Consider the following 19,774-nt stretch of genomic DNA (forward strand, 5'->3'; position numbering starts at 1 on the left):
CATTTGGAGAATGGCTTTTATTCACTGTCTCCCAATGAAAACTTTATAAAAATTCAACATACATAAAAATACATGTACAATTTTGTAATATATAAGATAATTCCTGATCTCTGCAATAATGGACCATCAATAGCTCTTCCAGTGATAGAGGAACCTGTAGTACTAAAGAAAAAGGAAAGGAAGATACCTGAGTTGGACAATCAGATGAGACTGATCCAATTAATTACCAATATATTTAACACAGCGTTTTATTGAATGATCAAAATTTAGGAACTTTTTGTATTACTAAACACATAGCAACTGAGGAATTAAAAAGAATGTACTAACAGATCGTAACACTCATACAATGTGCTCATTTCCATTGGTTTGTATCTACTGATAATAATGTTGATGGTATTGTTGAGCATAGAGCTGATGCAGGTAATTTCTATAGTGATAATCATCCTCATACCTTCCATAAGTATCGCCTTTTACTCCTCTAGGGTCAACTTCATTCTCATGATAATAATAACCATTTTCATAATAATACCCATTATTCTCTGGTTCATATACAGGTGCGGTGCTTGGAACCTCACCATTGCTACCTTCCTCAGTACCTAAGTTATCATAATCACTACTCTTAGGGAGTTCAGTAGGAACACTAGCTGTTTCCTCCATGGTACTGGCTTGTGTGGGTTGTGCTTCAGTACTACTTTCCTGGGCTGTGCTTGACTGTAGTCCATCTTCAGTTGAGGTCTCATTCAGGCTCGCAGTACTATCTTCTACCTATTAACAGGAGAAAACAATAAATATTAAGATCAGAGGATAATAACGCTCCTTAGGAAAACATATTTGCATATTTTTCCCATAATCCCTCAGTGGAGCGAAAAAGGCTCGTAAGACTTCATACGCCTGTAAAGGTGCACACTCCCTAAGAAGTGTTATTATCCCCTGATCCTGGTCTATAATGTCTCACTCTGCCAAACTAGTATCCCTACGCTGTTCTGAAGAGATCCAACAGATCGAAACAGCGCTGTCCACAGCTGGGATTCTGTTCCTTTTGGAATAGAAATACTAGATTGGCTAAACCTTGCATCATAGCTTTAAGACTTGCTGAAAAAGTCATGCATGATGTTTAAGGGGGCTGCCCCTAGAGGACATCAAGCAGAGGCATTGTTTTCTTATTTACATCTTGGAAAACAGATTTGTATATTTTTCCCATTATCTTTACAAGTCAGTTAAAACTGAAGTCTGCAATCTGAAAGTTTATTATGGGAACCTGCTCAGTTTTTTTTCCAGTACAAGTTTTGATGAATCTCCTCCATAAATTTATATAAAGTCTTGTCACCTCTGGAGCAGAAGTTCCTTCATTCTCCTCCTCCTCAGCTCCTTCTGAGTCTTCCTCTGCCCCATTTCCTTCTGATTCCTCTGCTTCCTCGGATGCAGCATTATTTCCATTTTTACCAGCATCTACTGCTTCCTCCTGCTACGATCAGATAAGTTAAAAAAAACTGATGCAATACCTGAAAAATACTAATAAAATTGTAACATCTCTGCCTGTTTGGGTCACTGCACCGCCCTCTGCTCGCATGCTGTGGTGCACGAGGCGTGTGCAGTTTAATTCCTTGGTTAGAGCTTTTGGTTGTACTGTGTGAACACGACTCTAGTTGGTAATTGATTTCCCACCACACCCGTCTCCTTCACCTTCATTTCTCTCTGCTCCTCTAATAGTTAAACTTAGCCTTGCTCTGTGATTGACAGCCTGCCTAGCAGGTCCAGGGTGGATTCTTCCTCCCTATTTAGTCTTTGCTCACATTCACACTGGTGCTTGCTATTGTCTTGTGCATACTGGCTTTTTCTCTCACTGGTATTACTTATATTCTGATTCTTGACCTCTGGCTTTTCCTATTGACTATTCTTTTGGATTCTGATTTTGACACTTCATTGCTCGACTGTTACTGACCCCTGGCTAGCTGACCTCCTTTTGTTGTTATTGTCTTGTCTGCGATTTGTCTGCCACATGTATAGGTAGGGATTGTCTCCAAGTTGCCGCCTATTGCGTAGGATAGGGGCAGGTAAGAGGAAGGGACAGTGGGGGGGCTTCAGTTTAGGGATCACTGTCTCTTGTGCCCCCTTTCCTCCAGGGTTTCCAGCAGCTACTGGGGAATTGCTATCCTAGCAATTCCCTAACAAAAACATTGTATACTGTATATGCGGGAAAGGGCAATGTAGTATATCAGTCAGTTTATGCCAATTGTCTTTTTACTTCTGTTTGCATACTAATATTCCCTACTCCATGGATATATTGATGCTTTCTTATCACATCAGTATGAGTATGTCATATTGGTTTCTGTCTTCATTCTTAGCAGAGTCATCTGGAAACTCCAGTATACAGCCAAGACACTCTATCTCTGCCTTTTGTTGTGTTTGAGGTTAACCTCTATGGTGGTTTAGAAGCAAGAATACATTGCTGGGAAAAGATCCTTAGGATGAGTCATAAAACCACAGGATTTAAAAACAGGATAGAAGATTGCACCCTACATTGTTTTGTATTGTGGATATACAAATTTAGTAAATTAAAAAATCTTATTTAAAAATGTTATCATGCGTAGAAGTAGATGATTTCTTCCAGGTAAAACTCCTGCTACCATTGTTGTATATTTTATGTTCCATCTTGAATTGTACAAGTTGTTCACATTGTTTTACTAAAATCAATATAGTTATTAGACCTTACTTGGATATAAAATTTATAAAAAACTAAATTATAAAATCATGACCAACTACACCCATAACCCTAACCCTTACCAAGGAAAAATATAAATGCAACATTTTAGATATAAACATGGACACCGAATGGGAAACACAATTCAGCAGTTTATTACTAGGGATGAGCGAACCAGATTTCCAAATATTTTTATATTTTTATACTCAGACTCCAGAGTATAATAATTGGAGGCCCTGGGGAGGTTTTTAACCCCTTCCCTACATCTGCCGTACTATTAATGCGGATGTCGGGTCTTTAACCCCTTCACGCTGACGGCACTTTCTGATTTTCGTTTTTGACTCCCCCCCCATTCCAAACCCCATAACTTTTTTGTTTCTCCGTTCTCAGAGCCATATGAGGTCTTAATGTTTGTGGGACTAATTTTTCTTCATGATGCTACCATTAATTATTCTGTACAGTGTACTGTGAAGCTGGAAAAAAGTTCATAATGGGTTTGATTTGAAGAAAAAGTGCATTTGTGTGATTTTCTTATGGGCTTCATTTTCACAGCGTTCACTGTGCAGCTGTCGGGAAGGGGTTAAAGATGGGGCCGCCCTGCTGCAGAGCAGCCGCCATAGCTACCAGCGCTAATGCATTGTGTGGCACATTGCTTTCACAATGTGGGGCTCCAGCTATATCAAATCATGCAACGTCAGCTTTAACAAGTGCAGTTGTATTGCAGTCTATGGGACTTGCAGATTCAAGCTCCCTAGAAGGGCTAATAAAAAAGTTTAAAAAGTAAAAATTCAAATCACACCCCCTTTCCCTAGATAGAAATAAAGATAGACAAGCATAAACAAATTATAGCAAAAAAAGGTACAAAAAAGGTTCAGCTCACCCACAGGTTGATTTCAGACATCGGCTTTTCAATGGTTAAATTCTTCAGGGTGCATGGCAACACACTCTATTCCTTGAGTGTAATATCTCCACAGCAAAAACAAATTTCTCCGGCAACTCTCCGATGATAAAATATAACTTTTAATCAGAAAACATCATAAAATGACAAAAAATTTGATGTCGATCACAAAATAAAGAAATGTAAACCCCCTAAAAAACGCAGACGCATTGCGGAACCATCGTTCCTTCCTCACTGAGGAAGGAACGATGGTTCCGCAATGCGTCTGCGTTTTTAGGGAGTTTACATTTCTTTTCTTTATTTTGTGATCGACATCAAATTTTTTGTCATTTTATGATGTTTTCTGATTAAAAGTTATATTTTATCATCGGAGAGTTGCCGGAGAAATTTGTTTTTGCTGTATAAACAAATTATACATCCAGAAGTCTGAAAATGCCCAATATAAAATTATTTTTCCTATACGGCGAACGCCTTAGTGGGAAAAAAAAAGTGCCAAAATGTAATTTATTCGCCATTTCACCTCCCAAATAAATTTGAATTAAAAGTGATCAAAACATCAGACATTCCCCAAAATTGTATAATTTAAAAGTACACCGCTGCCGATTCAGATTTTTCCCCCCAGCTTCTCAGTACTGAATATTAAATGGTACCATTACAAAGTAGAATTTGTCCCGTAAACACTAAGCCTTCACATGGCTCTGTGAACAGAAAAATAACAAAGTGGGGTTTAGAAGGTGGGGAGTCAAAAACAAAAATCTAAATGAGAAAAATGCCTCTAGCGGGAAGGGGTTAAAAATAGTAAACAGCTCATACTCACCTTGCCGGGCTTCAAAGTGGCTGTCGGTCTTCTCTCCCAGGATTTTCTGGCCTCTTCCAGCCTCATGGGTGACATCAGCAGCCCCGTGTCACTGCTGAGGTCTGTGTTTGGGCCTCAGAAATCACGTGGGATGAGTCAAAGTTATGATGCTTTGATACAAGCGCCATGACCTTGATGAGCCCCTTTAGAAATCACCAATGAAATGACAAAGGCCAAAAGACAACAGGAGAGAAGCTTGGCTGCTGCAGAGAATTATGAGAAAGTATACAGAACCTGATCTACTGTAGATTATATAAATTAAGCCAATTCTTACTAAAACAGTCTTGTCAGTAAAGAGTTAAGTGATCACCAGTAATTTGTGGGAGAGAGTATGATCAGTGGCCATTGCAACATACTAAACAAACCACTTCAGTAGTTCTATTCTAGAAAAGCAATGTACTGTATCTTTATTATGAAACATATTTCTATACATTTTAATTTGAAGTAAATGCAATGTATAAATAGAGAAATGTGAGTTGGGGGGGGGGGGGATCATGTACATACCTCATCAGAGCTATCTTCATTCTCCTCTGAAGAATCACTTCCCTAAAATATAAAAAATGTCATGTGGTCTGAGGATATTTTTTTTTAAAGGAAAGAATCATCAGATCTTGACTTACAGTATTGGACGAGCACTATCAGGAGGAGAGGGAGGTGTTCCTCATCGCTCTCACAGTATAGACCTATAGACGCTGCTGTGAGGAAGGCCCTTCTGACAGTGAAGAGCTATGGTACCGGCACCGATAGCTCTTCACCTGGGGCACAGATCGTGAAAGCCGACAGTGTGCTGACTTCAGCGCACTGTTGACTTTCTAGCGGTATATAAAACTGCATGTGCCCCAACTGATGAAAGGTCCTCTTTAATAGAAATGTTGTTTCAATTGATCTTTTCAGAGTAATTTGTTGTGTTTGTGTAGGTACTCAAGGAGTAACACAATTTTCGGTCACCATTTCCTCCTGTACTGGACCCAATGGGTGGGTGACAGAAGGATACTGTCCGTGGTGAGTTCCATGCTGAAGGACAACTCCCCTCCCATGTATGAGACCATGATAGCACTGGGCAGTACTGTCAGTGACTGACTGTTTCACCCCAAGTATGAGAAGGAGCGTTATCAGAGATCCTTCCTCGCAACTGCGGTCGGGCTATATAATCAACATCAGAGACACACCGCACAGAGAACTAACTGATCCTGAGTCTTCTTTTTCTTCTTAGTTGCCATGATTCCTAGTATCTTTTCTATCTGCTATTCTGAGCTTGTATGTGTTCTTTCTTGTAATATATTATTGTAATATCCATGCTACTGTAACACACTGAATTTCTCCATGGTGGAACTATTAGAGAATTATCTTATCTTATATGACTTACTGTATATTTTTCAGTTTTTAGTAGTTTTCCTCTCTGTATGCTATATCTGGAGTTTGTATTTCTCTCTGAGCTGGTGGGTGGTGACTAACTGCCATACATTGCACACAGTGAACACAGGAGAATCTGCTTCATAACTGTCTCACTCAGAAACAGCCCCAGGATCATGCAGGACATATATAGAGTAGTACTGAACAGTACTGATGTGATGGAAATGCTATAGATTGAAAGCTCCTATTTAGCTCCAGCATCAGACTGTCTTTCTTCTCTTGTCTCCTTCACTCCCTGCTCACTCCATCATTCCTCTACAGATTTCCTTAGACATGTGTAATCTGAGTCATTTGACCTGCAGTAATTTTTCAGAGTCAAAGGTAGTTTAGGAGATGGAGCAGGGAAACCGCTTGATAAGAACATGAAGAGGCTTTTTTTCTTTTGATAAGATATATTGCAATGTTGCTTATAATCAACTGTTCTTACCTTAGCATATGTTATATATTTTGGGGGTGCTTGAAAATACACGTGTCTGAAGAAGTTGTTGCTGTATCTATGTCTTAGTGCCTAAAGGATAGAAAAGAAAAAATTGGGTCAACTGTTTGTTGGCGAAATATGTTGGCACTATATAAATAAAATTGATTATTATTATTATTATTATTATTTGTTTAACTGACTGTAGATAATGATACTGTTACAGGGTATACATTTAAGCATTTTGTAAATATCTTTAAAGTTGAGGTCTCACTTTGCAGAAACACAGTCTTTTTTGTTGCAAATTTTGCTGCATATTTTGGCTAAAAAAGAATGGCTACAAAAGGAATGCGAAATATATAGGAAGGATTCACTAGCAAAGAAACACTACAACAGCGCATCAAACAAAAGTCATTGTGTAGCACACAATACCCTCAATAATGGCAACCGAATTCCACAGTGTTGCCTATATAACACCAAATACCACATTGTAGCACAAAATTTATCCTGAACAACCTCTTTAAGTCTAAGGCCCTACGTAGTGGGCTGCAGCGAAAAATGCTACGGGAAAATTCACGGTGGAGACACATCATAGTTTTTCCCACAGCACTTTTCACAGAAAAGCATCTGCGACATTTTGCTTCAATTATATCCATAGGTAAAACCGATGGCATTTCCATAGTTATAATGGACATGTTGCAATTTCCAAAATCGGCGCAGTTTAGGAAACCACAGCATTTTTGCTGCTCATATTTTCTGCACAGTGTAGAAATTCTCCCATCAATCAGTCCTATTTTTTCTCAAAGAGACATAAGAGATTGGTGGGGGTCCAACGCCCAGATCCCCTGCTGATCAACTGTTTGAAGGTACTGTGGCGCTTTTGCGAGCGCTGGGACTCCTTCACTATTTACATTTCACAGTATCTGTTTTATAGAAACCATGCAATCATAACAGCCTGTAATAATAGTGCATGGTTGCTATAAAACTGATGGTGTGTGGTGTGAATAGTGAAGAGGTTCCACACATGATAATATGCTCAACAATAGCCTCACATATTATAATATGTTCCACAGTGGCCCCCGCACAGTATAATATGCTCCACAGTGACCCCCCCACAATATATTTTCCACAGTGACTCCACACAGTATGATATGCTCCACAATGGCCCCCCACAGTATTATTTGCTCCACAGTGGCCCCTACACAGTATTATTTGCATCACAGTGGCCTCCACACAGTATAATGTGCTCTATAGTATCACTCACACTGTATAATATGCTCTCAAGAGTCCCTCTAGAGCTGCTTCAGATGAACCCCCTGAATTTCCCCAAATATTCAAGAGGTTTAGTCCTCTGCTTTGGTACTAATATTATACTCTGGTGTCTACTTAGACCCCACAGTATATTAAGTAGAGGCCAAGGAGAAATGTTTAAAGATAACAAGCACTTATACTCACCTTTCCTCACCGTTCCTGGGCATCCTTGCTCCACGTGGCTTTCTTCAGCATCCTCTTCAGTCCTCTTCTACCTGTGACTGAGATGACGCATCCCAGACATTACTTTTGGAGTCTATGATTTGGCCTCAGCAGTCACATGGGGCATGCTGAGGTCACACATCCCAGCAGTGTCTGGGGTGTGACCTCAGTCACAGACTGCAAGAGCCCCAGAGAGGATGCTGGGAATCGTTAGAAGCACAGGAGAGGTGAGTATAAGTATTTATTATTTTTAGTCACCTCATCTGGGCTGGCATCTATTGTAAAGGGGCTTGACATGTCCATTACCAATGTGTATAACAGTTGGAGAACCATGTTTTCATCTGCCATCTCATACTGGCCACAGGCCCCACACCCCCTGTGACTGTGATAGTTACACCACTAGTGACTAAGATGCACGATATATGGTGCTGTTTGCTCTTACGTAGTGCTCCAGCACATTCCATCTGCTGATTGGTTGGGGTGCTGGAAGTTAGACTCCTACTATAAGTAACAATGTTGGAAGTACTATTCGATACTACATTAATATATACACAATCATATAATAGACAGACCACATTGTATTGTTGCTCAATACTAAATGTTTCTCTTGATAAATATATGAATTTTTTATATATCTGAGCCTGTGCTCTTTGTGTTTTTCTGCTCTTCTATCTACTATATGCCTGCTTTATGCACAGAGAAGGTACAATTTAATGACATAGTTCAGTGAGTATGACATGGACAGTGGCAGGATATGTAAGGGAAGGAATATATATCTAACCATATTGCATGCACAAGTTATATAGCAGTTAAAACAGTGGTTGAGGGTCATAGAAAGGTCTAGTCCATCAAAAAAGAGATTGCCTTTGAAAATAGGTTTTGCATGTCTATAACATAAGTGCCATCACATTTACCCTGGGCTATGTATTCACTTTAATGATCACTCACTGTGTGATTTCCAAAGTACAGGAGGTGAATGTGGTATTCCTCTATAATTATGTAATTGCATGTATTCTATGCCAAAACATATATAGATGGTGATCCCACACATACATACACTTACAGCTTTTGTTCTAAATGCTTTTAAATAACGTTTTGCCTGCTCACAGCTAAAAATCGCATCCACGGGCCAAAACATCTGCTGCCTTTTACACAGTGTGGCCATTTGTGTTTGTTTTTTGATGCAAATTAAGAATCTACTTGGCTCTGGGTGTTAAGGGGTTACATCTGAGTATAATTTTACAGTTTATATATAGGAACCATGGGGAATAATCATTATTATTGTTACATTACTGTTTTGGTGTAAAATGGTAGCAAATCAGTGTGAATAGTTGCAACTGGCGTTTTTGCATCGTCCTTGCTACTTTTCCAAAAGTGGTCAGGGCACAGGTGAGGTGTGGGCCGGGCCATCACCCACACCATATAAATCATTGTTTACGTCACAAATGTGGCAGAAATGATATTAAAATATCTGCACAGCTTGTGTAGGTTTCACCTAAGCACAAAAATGAAGCAGAATGTGCCTAAATCTGGATGAGGCGCAGCCGGATAATGAATTACATGTGCCGTCTACTGGCACGGGGGCATTACATGCCACGTACATACCCTACCTTATCTAAGCTATTAGAATTTAGTGGCAGAGTAATTTATTACTATATAGAAACCGAGGTTACCTTATTTTTCCCATATTTTAAATGGTTACCAAAATCTTTATTATGACACCCACAAAATGCTGTACAATACCGTGATACGCTATGCTATGAACTGAAAAACACAAAGCCATAGAATAAGGCAATGGGATGGAAACACACACAACATATTAAGATAATTATGATGCTATAGAAAATAAATCACCTACCCCTTTTTCATCAGAATCATCTCCTTTCCATTTTCTTTGGAAACGGTTTATCTTAAGAAAAACAACAAAATAACGTTTGTACATAACATTTGTAACAAAATCATTTTTTCCTCTAATTCTTTTGACTTTACAACTGTTCACATTTATATTATGGAAAGAAACCGTATGAAGAGTGACAATTTTTTTGGATTGATTAAAAATATCATATTATTTAATGAGAAAAAGTATTTTTCACCATAATTTCTGTATTAAATCCTCAACACTTGATCATCCATCACATGACCAGATTTTTTAATCCGGTAGATCAGCCATGTTGTACAGTTGTTATTTCTTATATTTAGCTTAGTTTAAAGAGGTTCACCATCTGGATTTTGATGGTTTAGGATAGATCATTATTAGATCAATATCAGATGGGTGCAATGTACAGCTCCACAATCAGGTGGCTCCGTACACTGTGTAATGGATGCTCTATACTGTGGCAGCTCAGTTGCCATTTACTTGAAATTGTGACTGTATATAATTTATTTCTGTATTACGAATCTGCACGTTTTCAATCTACAAAGAGCTATAATTACTTTAACGTATGTTTACTGTTTACATCAGTGGTGTCAGATGTCACCATGACATTGTATACACTTCCGCAGTAAATTGCATCTTATGAGAACCTTTCACCACCTCCACCAATTCAAGTTCTTAGCATGTCCATAGGCGCCGCTCCGCTGATTTCAGAGAAGTTGGAGTTTTCTCTCTATCCTCCACTGTTCCTGAGTAATACGCACAGGTAATTTTGATGTGTGATATGCTATATAAGCTCTATAATGTCAGAAGGGCAGTGTCAGGCAGGGGGTGTGATTCAGGGCTCCAATTAGAGGCAGCCAGTATAAGAACTGTGAATCACACTTCTTTGCCTGCCTGGCATCGCCCTCCTGACAGTACAGAGCCTAAATAGTGTATCAGGCACCAAAACTGTGTTGATAGCTCAGGAACAGTGGGTGCTATGGAAAAATATCCATCTGTGTCAGCAGTACCTGTTAGTTAGTGTAATTAGCTGGACTTGTTGGAGATGATGAAAAGTCCTCTTTAATTATTATTAATTTCATTAAAATGAGAATTAATTAAAATTGTATTTAGTGTAGGATGAATAAAATATTTCTGGCATTGCTGACAGGGCTGACAAGAATACATTGATGCAAACTAACTAATTAGAAAACCATTATGGCACTTCAGTAGTCAGTACAAATGTGAGATTACATCTGTCTTTGTTAATATTAACCTTCAACACATTGCACATGTAAGTAGTATAGATGTAATACTGTGAGATAAGGAGGTACAAGCTATATTGTTACAACTAAATGTTTCTCACTCACATAGAAGGCGCTGGTGAGACCCCAAAGAAAGATAAAAATGAGTGCCGTCTTCATGTTTCTGTTAATAAAAAACAACAAATACACACGCTTAAGAAGTTTATGTTACATTAGATATAAATAGGCATAAATGCTATAAAGGCAGCCGAGATGACTTCTATGGGCCCCCAGGAAAGGGGCCTAGTCCAGGTCCCTGCATCTCTTATTTTAAGGTATTGTGAGAACTTGTGTTCTCCACTTTATGGCTCATACAACATAAGTTAACAAGTTTATGGAAAATTAAACCAATGATTGTGGAAGGAAATTAAATGCAGAGGTCAATAGAAGACCCTACTGATTTAAACTTTACCACCTAGCCAATGGACAGGTGAGAAATGATACTGGTGCTTATCCCTTTAATGGATTATGTACACTACATTGCATAGAAGTCAGTTCCAATTATCACAAAAATTGTAAAAGTTTCATTAAAATGCTACATATATCTAATGAATGTGCACATTTCATCAAAAGTAAAGTGCTGCAGAACATGTTGGTATCATTATTATTATTATTATTATTATTATTATTATTATTATTATCATCATTATTATGTAAAAGTTTACAGACTGGTACATTTTGGAATTAGGAAGATTTATGTTACTTGTCTATGGATGACTATAGATTTAGCACAGTTAGTAATGTTTTCAGTATAAAAGAAAAGAAGAAATGTATTTGCATTAAGATAATGCAGTTGGTTCTATATTAGGCTGAACAGCTTATAACAGCTATTCAATGCAAAATTCAGAGATTTGGTTTACATTGCTTAATTTATGAATCAGAAAAAACAATTTCAATCACAAAATACATGGATTGCCTATAAAGCTAAAATACTGTAACATTAGAAATTGAAATGCAAATTGTTCAATTAGCTCAGAGAGGTTAGGTGGAAAGGTGAGATTTATTGGTAGGTGATACAGAGTAATTTTTATATAAACAATTGTAGACAGGTTGCATTGTTTCTGTGCACGTTCATTAGAAATATGTAGCATTTTAATGAAACTTTTACAATTTTTGTGATAATTGGAAATTAATTCTATACAGTATAATGTACATAATCCATTAGAGGATTATTAGATTATGACTACTATAGAACAAAATTGATAGTTAATTGTTCCGTCAGATGCATGCTGCGGCACCATCCTCCAGGAAATCATATTACTACCTTCATATGAACATTGTTGTTATCTTTCCATCCATAGCTAATATATGTCAACAGATCATGTTTGGGTGGATTTCCCCTTTAAGTTTGAGATCAAACCTGTAATTTTATTTGTGATAACAAATTTAATGAAACATCAAAATCAACTTTAAACCCTAAACATTGTAGAACTAACATCTTTTGTTGGCTGAAGCGAAATAAACAATGCCTGTACATATGTTGTCTGAAAACATCCATAAGGCCCTCAATCCATAGACACCTCCCAATCCCCAGAAACCACTATAGCTGAAATAACATCTAGATCCAATGGCTGTGAGGATATTAGATGACCTTAAAAAGAGATTTTAGAAAAGTTGGACAAACAGGTATATAAAGTTAATTTCATCAATGTAGTTTCTCTTGTAATTCAGGATAAAATACATAAGAGATAAGATAGGATAATCCTTAAATAGTCCCACCATGGGGATATTCAGTGTGTTACAGCAGCATAGATAATAGTATAAAATACAAAATGTGGGTACACAAAGCTCCATGGTAGAGGCATTACAGTGACAGTAGGTACAGAGAAAAAGATACAAGAAAAGGCAAACAGAAGATGTGTGAATGAACGCTAGAAAAGGGACAAAGTCCTTCTTACCTTTTTCAAAGAGTCGTGAAGCTAAGAGTGAAGAGCACAGATTTAGCTTGTTGGGTTTGTAGGACATATTGCAATATAAACTCCCTCTTTGTTCATGTCCAGCCAATCAAACCACAGGAGTGACATCACCACGCGCGTTCTCACCATAAGAACCTGCAATGTCAACACTTGCTATGGCCACACAGTTTACTGAAATCGTCCCTACAATGCCAGCATGTTTGTTTCTTTCCATATAATTGAAGGTCTAAGTTTACTGGAAGGGTTTGGTCACCAATGCCAACATATAATGATGTTTCAGAGTATAGCAGAGGGCAATAAAAAGCCTTTCATCTAGTTTTCCCTCCAAAAACTATTTTAAGTAAGGAGCTTTTAAGAACCAAGTATATATACAAAATGAATATATTTGTATTTTGTCTTCTGAATATTCAGATTCTGAGCAAAATTGCCTTCTATAGAGGTAATTTACACAGACCAGTCGTGATTTACGTGTCTGGTTACTATATGAGTAACATATGTACATATAAGCTGTACAGAAATGCCTCTAAAATATTCACTTTGATTTTGAAATGTCTTTACTTCCTTCATTTTCAACTTCCTTGGTTGACTTTCAGAATATCAATTTCATCCATTAGAAAGCTGGAGATAATAGTACTGGTAAATTCTTACCTACGCTGTGTTGACATCTGTAAGTCGATGTCAGACAATCTCATGAAATAAACAGGTGGGTATAGCTGGTGATGTCACTTACCAATCTCTGCCTGCACACTCCATTCTGACGGGCACTCAGGAAGACAAAACATGGGGGAATGGTTTCTTTGTTTCAATAATTTTTTATTAGTTTTAAATAATACAAGTCAAATAACATAGAAACGTACAGCATATCAGTGAATGGTTTTTTTTAATTGAGCAATATTAAACCCACCCTTTGACACCCTTTAGCAGGGGTCACAATGTCCCTCCATTCTTAATAATTACACTAAATATATCATAACCATTAAAATATTAATGTTAACAGATATAGATGCAGTAAATTAGAAAACTGCCTCAACTTTTTGGGAAGACGCAGTATATAATTTGATTAGAAAAGCTAATGATTAAATAATTGTGTGTTTTGCTATTTCACTTTCTTTTGTACTTATAGTTATCATTATTCTGTAGATGAATGCTCTGAGTATTCCTCTGTAGTTTTTAAAAGGTGTCATGTATGCACATTCAAAGAACAAGACATGAGTGCTACTGCAAGGGGTTAATCTATTTTCTCTCACCCATCGTTTTGCAAACCTTCCACTCAGTCATCTTTCACACCCAACACTGTCCATTCCTCCTAGATCAGTGATGGTGAAGCTTTTAGAGACCAAATGCCCAAACTGTAACCCAAAACCCACTAATTTATCACAAAGTGTCAACATGGCAAATGAACTTTAATACTGTGTGGATGGTCAGTAATGATATCACTTGTCTGCTATAAAACAGATACTGCATGATAAAAATAGTGAAGGGCCATCACACAGTACAATCTACCCCATAGTGGCTCCCACGCAGTACAATCGGCTCCACAGTGGCTCCCATACAGTGCAATCTGCTCCACAGTGGGCCCCAAACAGTATAATCTGCTCCACAGTGGGCCCCAAACAGTATAATCTGCTCCACAGATGGGTGCTGACAGAGAGTGCTCTGAGTACCACCTCTGGCATGCGCGCCATAGGTTCTCCATCACGACCATAGATACAAAAACCATCAGTATTGCCAACATGCACACACATGTTCTCCAGGAGTCACAATCAATACATTACAAGAAAGACTATAGATTAATAGGTAGCATAAAAAGCGTCACATCAGCGCTTGTATTCCGTCCGGAAGGAGTCCGCATGGACACCCTCTGGACGGAATACAATCACAATTGCAAGTGATGTGCTGGCAAAGCACACAGACGCCATAGACTATTGGGCTCCATGTGCTTTGCCAGCACATCGCTTGCAATTGCGATTGTATTCCGTCTGGGGGGTGTCCATGTGGACTCCTTCCGGATGGAATACAAGCGCTAGTGTGAACCAACCTTTACCTCCATCCAACAATATTTAGAGTGAAAACAGTGCACAGAGAAAACTGCAATATCCTCCTGTTCACTCTGTTGGTGTTCCACATTTATCCTCAAAAATGTAGTAAAGGCATTAAACTAAGGCTTAATTTACAGGTTCTTTTTTGCTCAAAAGGGCATACAAAAATGCATTCATTTTAGATGTGTTTCTTAAAACTAAGGGTTTTTTTCAACAAAAATCCAAGCATTTTTGTGTTCATTTGTGAGCAAAAATACACCATGTAAGTCCAGTTCTTATCCAGATAGGTTATTAGGTTATTGCCTCAACAACAAACTCATGGTAGTCAGAGCTAACTTGGAGTTAGATCTACAGCAAATGTTAACTTGTCAGGAAACAAACTGACTATGTTAAGTCCATTACTTCAGCTTTTATGGGTAAGGGCGGGTTCACATCTGTGCCCGAACTCCGTTATGCAGGTTTTTGTTTCCTGCCCGAGAAATTGAGCAGGAGACGGAAACCGTCAGGCAGTTTTCAAACCCATTCATTTGAATGGGTTTGAAAAGTGTCCGGCCGTGAGCGCCGGTGAGCATTTTGTGCTCTTCGCGGTGAAACCGTTTTTTTTTTTTTTTAACCAGACACAAAGTCAGACATGCAGGACTTTGTGTCCGAATGAAAAACAAAACAAAATGGTGTCGCCGCGGACTTCACAAAACGCTCACGGGTGCTCACCGGCGGGCTGTGAATGCAGGTTTCCATCTTCTGCCGGCAGAAAACGGAAACCTGCACAGCGGAGTTGGGTACAGGTGTGAACCTGCCCTAACTGTGGAATACAAAAGAGTGTGAACAGGAGGCTACTGCAGTTTTCTCCTCTAAACCTTGAAGAGTGTTGATTCATTCTTGTTGAGAGCGAGTGAGAGAGTTCAGCTATTTATGGTACTGTTTTACTAAAGACTAGTTTGGTAATTTACACAAGGCAATGCAAATAGTGAGACTTGAAAATTGCACACACAAAGAAAAAAAATTCCACAAGTTGTATAAAAACACATTTATTAATTACTCAATAAAATAATAAAAAATGAGCAGAATGGACATAAGAATAATATAAAAGTATAAGAAAGGGAGAAAGAGACCAATAAAAATCTTAGAACTGGACATGCCAGCAACCGAAAAGCATGGTAATTAAATGGAAATAGCTATACCAATGTGTATGATATGATAAGGCAAGCTAATACATAGCAAATGAACTACACATGAATGAATACAAAAAGTTAATATGCACAGTCCAAAAAGGAAAATGTAGCTCAGGTAGTAGCTAGAAACACAGAGTAATATTACAAAATGGCATAAAGATAACCCATACCAGTAGACTTCCACACCTGTATAGTCCACTCCACAGTGGCCCCCAGACAGTATTATATGCCCCGCGGTGGCACCCACATAGTATTATATGCTCCACATTGGGCCCCCAGACAGTGTTATATATTCCACAGTAGCCTTCTTCCCACATAGTAATATGTGTAGCACAGTGGCTCAGTGGATAGCACTGTAGCCTTGCAGCGCTGGTTCGAATCCTTACGTTATCACGTCTACATTGGGGCAGAGGTCACACTCTGCGGTCCCAGCTACGGTACATACAGCTGAAGGAAATGATCACTCACTAACGGGGAATCCTGTACCGGAGTGCCCGTTATTGAGTGATCTGGGGAATGACAAGTCAGCAGCGAGGCCTCTGCGTGCCCTCTCTGGCATGTGTGCCATAGGTTCACCATCACGGGTATATAGTATATACTTTTATAATATTTTTAATGTTTCAGTAAATGGATTCAATCCTGCAGCCCCCTGAATGATGCTTAAATCTGTAATTCTGACATCACAAGGGGTAAATGTGACAACACAATGTGTCATTGTGACATGACAATGGGGCATTGTGAAATCACAGTCGGAATGGTCACATTACAATGGGGCATTGTGACTTTATATTGAATCATTATTACATCGTCAACTCTCTAACATCACATCAGGGCATCACATTTAGGTATATTGACATCACAGAAGGACATTTTACATCATAGTGACCTTTGTGACATCATAGTATGTTATAATGACATTTCTATGGGTATAATGGGTAGTGTATAGGGTTGAGCGATCGTGTTCGGAAAAGATCAGATTCCGATCGGCAATCAAGAAAATTTCACGATTGCGATCGGAATTCCAAACACAATCTTTTTAGGTGGGATCGAGATCGGTGATTATTTCCCACAATGCTTTGCTACTGTCCAAGCATTGTGGGAAAAGCTAACAACGTTAGCCTTCACACTGAGTATACGCTCCGCTCATTCTGAGCAGAGTATATACTCAGTGTGAAGGCTCCGCTGCGGATCCATAGGAATGAATGGAAGCAGCCGTCACACAGCCTTAACCCCCTGCGTGCCGGCTGCGTCCATTCATTCTAATGGGAGACTAGCTAACATCTCTATTAGCTACTTACCTGCAGAGATGGCTGGTCCGGTGCCCGGTGTTCTCGTTCTTCTTCGCCTCGCTGCCCCCGCCTCCCAGGTTAGTGTTAAAGAGCTAGGAAGAATGCAGGGCTTGTGGCTTAGGAGAGTGTGGGCGGGTACAGGGCGGGGAGACGTGACGTCTCCTGTCCCAGTACCCGTCCACACTCTCCTAACCTGGGAGGCAGGGGGCAGCGATGCGAAGAAGAACAAGAACACCGGGGCACCGGACCAACCATCTCTGCAGGTAAGTGGTCACCAGGGTGGACTAAGTATCCAGAGGATTAAAAAAAAAATCCACTGGCTACTTAGTGATTAAAAAAAAATCACTACACAGAGTGGATTCTAACAATTAAAGCGTTTAATTGTTAGATTCCTTGTTGTATAGTGAATAGGATTGTTTTTAAAATCCGATCTCCGATTAGTAAAAAAATCTCATTGACTTACATTGGGATCGGAATTGGGATCGAGATCAGGTTTGAATGAAAAATGATCGGAAATCCTATTTCAAAATCGATCCTGAAAAGTCAAGATCGGCTCAACCCTATAGTGTAATATAATAATAGGGTATATTGGATATATTGTAGTTAAGTAAGAATCATGTAAAAAAGATATTGAACTACTAGCCATGAGCATGAGACCTAATTACCTGCCAAGGGAATTATCACATGTTATCGTGCAAGCTGCATATGTCCCCCCTCTGCTAAAGCTGATGCTGCCTGTGAGGTGCTACATGCTGTTGTGAGCGAGCTGCAATCATCTCATCCCCATACCCTCCTTCTGGTGGCGGGAGACTTCAACCATGACTCTCCAACATCCACTCTACCAGGTTTCGCACAGTATGTAACCTACCACACAAGAAACAACAAAACGCTGGACTTGCTCTTTGCCAATGTAAGGGATGCATATAACTCATCTGCCCTACCGCCCGTAGGCAGATCGGATCACAACCTGGTACATCTGCGACTCACTTACACTCCACTGGTGCGCAGAGAACCAGCGGTTACCCGTACAGTGAAAATTTGGTCAGAAGAAAGTGTTGAGACTCTGAGGGACTGTTTTGATATAACATTAGGGGAAGTGTTTCAAGACTCATTTCCAGAGGACATTGAGGGACTCACAAAGTGCATAATGGACTACATTAATTTCTGTGTGGACAGCACAGTATCAACTAGAAAAGTGATGTGTTTCTCCAATAACAAACCATGGATCAACTCTGAGATTAAAGCCCTTCTCAAGCAGAAAAAGAGAATCTTTATATCTGGGGACAAAAATGGCCTGGGGGAGGTGCAGAAATAGCTGAGACAACTGATTAGTGAAGGGAAAGCCATCTACAGGCGGAAGAGGGAACTACAGATGGGGGAATATAGAATCTCGAAGGTGTGGGACAGTCTGAAGGTGATATCTGGACATAAACAAAAGGCTGGTCCTCAGATAGAAGGTGACAGAAAATGGTTTAACCCTGCTGTTCTGTTCGTATTTGCTATACACTTGTACTGTTCCCGGGTCAATATGACCCGACCTATTAATTCTTGATTTTTAGCTACTCTAATTGTTTTATTTGAATACTTTTTTCATTGAAATACTGTATGTGAACATGTTTGATCATAAACAAAAGAAAAATTTAAATTCACACTTAAATTTTTTTATTTTTTTTCATAAAAAGGTTACACAGGCTTTTTGCAATTATCTTCGATTGTTGACATTCTGCACACAAATAATAAAGAAGCTTTACATTACTATTACTAAAACATGAAATTTATCTTTTTGAAAACAAATTTTATAAATCAACAAATGAAAAATCATAAAAACTTCAACCATTTTAGAAAGAAAAAAGAAAAAACTGAACATGTTCATGCGTTTTTACTAGAGATGAGCGAACAGTGTTCTATCGAACACATGTTCGATCGGATATCAGGGTGTTCGCTATGTTCGAATCGAATCGAACACCGCGTGGTAAAGTGCGCCAAAATTCGATTCCCCTCCCACCTTCCCTGGCGCCTTTTTTGCACCAATAACAGTGCAGGGGAGGTGGGACAGGAACTACGACACTGGGGGCATTGAAAAAAATTGGAAAAAGTCATTGGCTGCCGAAATCAGGTGACCTCCATTTTAGACGAATAGTGGATTTCAAATCCGGGTCATATGAGAATGTGAACTTTGTGACTATGAGACAGGGATAGCTGTACAGGCAGGGATAGCTAGGGATAACCTTTATTTAGGGGGGAATGTTATTAAAAATAACTTTTTGGGGCTCTATCGGGTGTGTAATTGTGATTTTTGTGAGATAAACTTTTTCCCATAGGGATGCATTGGCCAGCGCTGATTGGCCAGAGTACGGAACTCGACCAATCAGCGCTGGCTCTGCTGGAGGAGGCGGAGTCTAAGATCGCTCCACACCAGTCTCCATTCAGGTCCGACCTTAGA

The 19,774-nt window shown here is 39.1% G+C and overlaps 1 protein-coding gene across 1 annotated transcript; it reads right to left on the reverse strand.

The window, feature by feature from the left end:
• Nucleotides 1-372: 372 nt before the first annotated feature.
• LOC142217132 (uncharacterized) lies at nucleotides 373-11,035 on the reverse strand. The gene is made up of 6 exons (XM_075285326.1): nucleotides 10,982-11,035; nucleotides 9,615-9,665; nucleotides 6,296-6,376; nucleotides 4,960-5,001; nucleotides 1,328-1,465; nucleotides 373-765 (listed from the first exon to the last, which is right to left on the reverse strand). Exons 1-6 carry the CDS (start codon nucleotides 11,033-11,035, stop codon nucleotides 373-375), a joined length of 759 nt encoding a protein of 252 aa, XP_075141427.1.
• Between the last annotated feature and the right edge of the window lie 8,739 nt (nucleotides 11,036-19,774).

The sequence above is a fragment of the Leptodactylus fuscus genome, chromosome 1 (genome assembly GCF_031893055.1).
Source record: "Leptodactylus fuscus isolate aLepFus1 chromosome 1, aLepFus1.hap2, whole genome shotgun sequence".
Lineage (NCBI taxonomy): Eukaryota > Metazoa > Chordata > Amphibia > Anura > Leptodactylidae > Leptodactylus > Leptodactylus fuscus.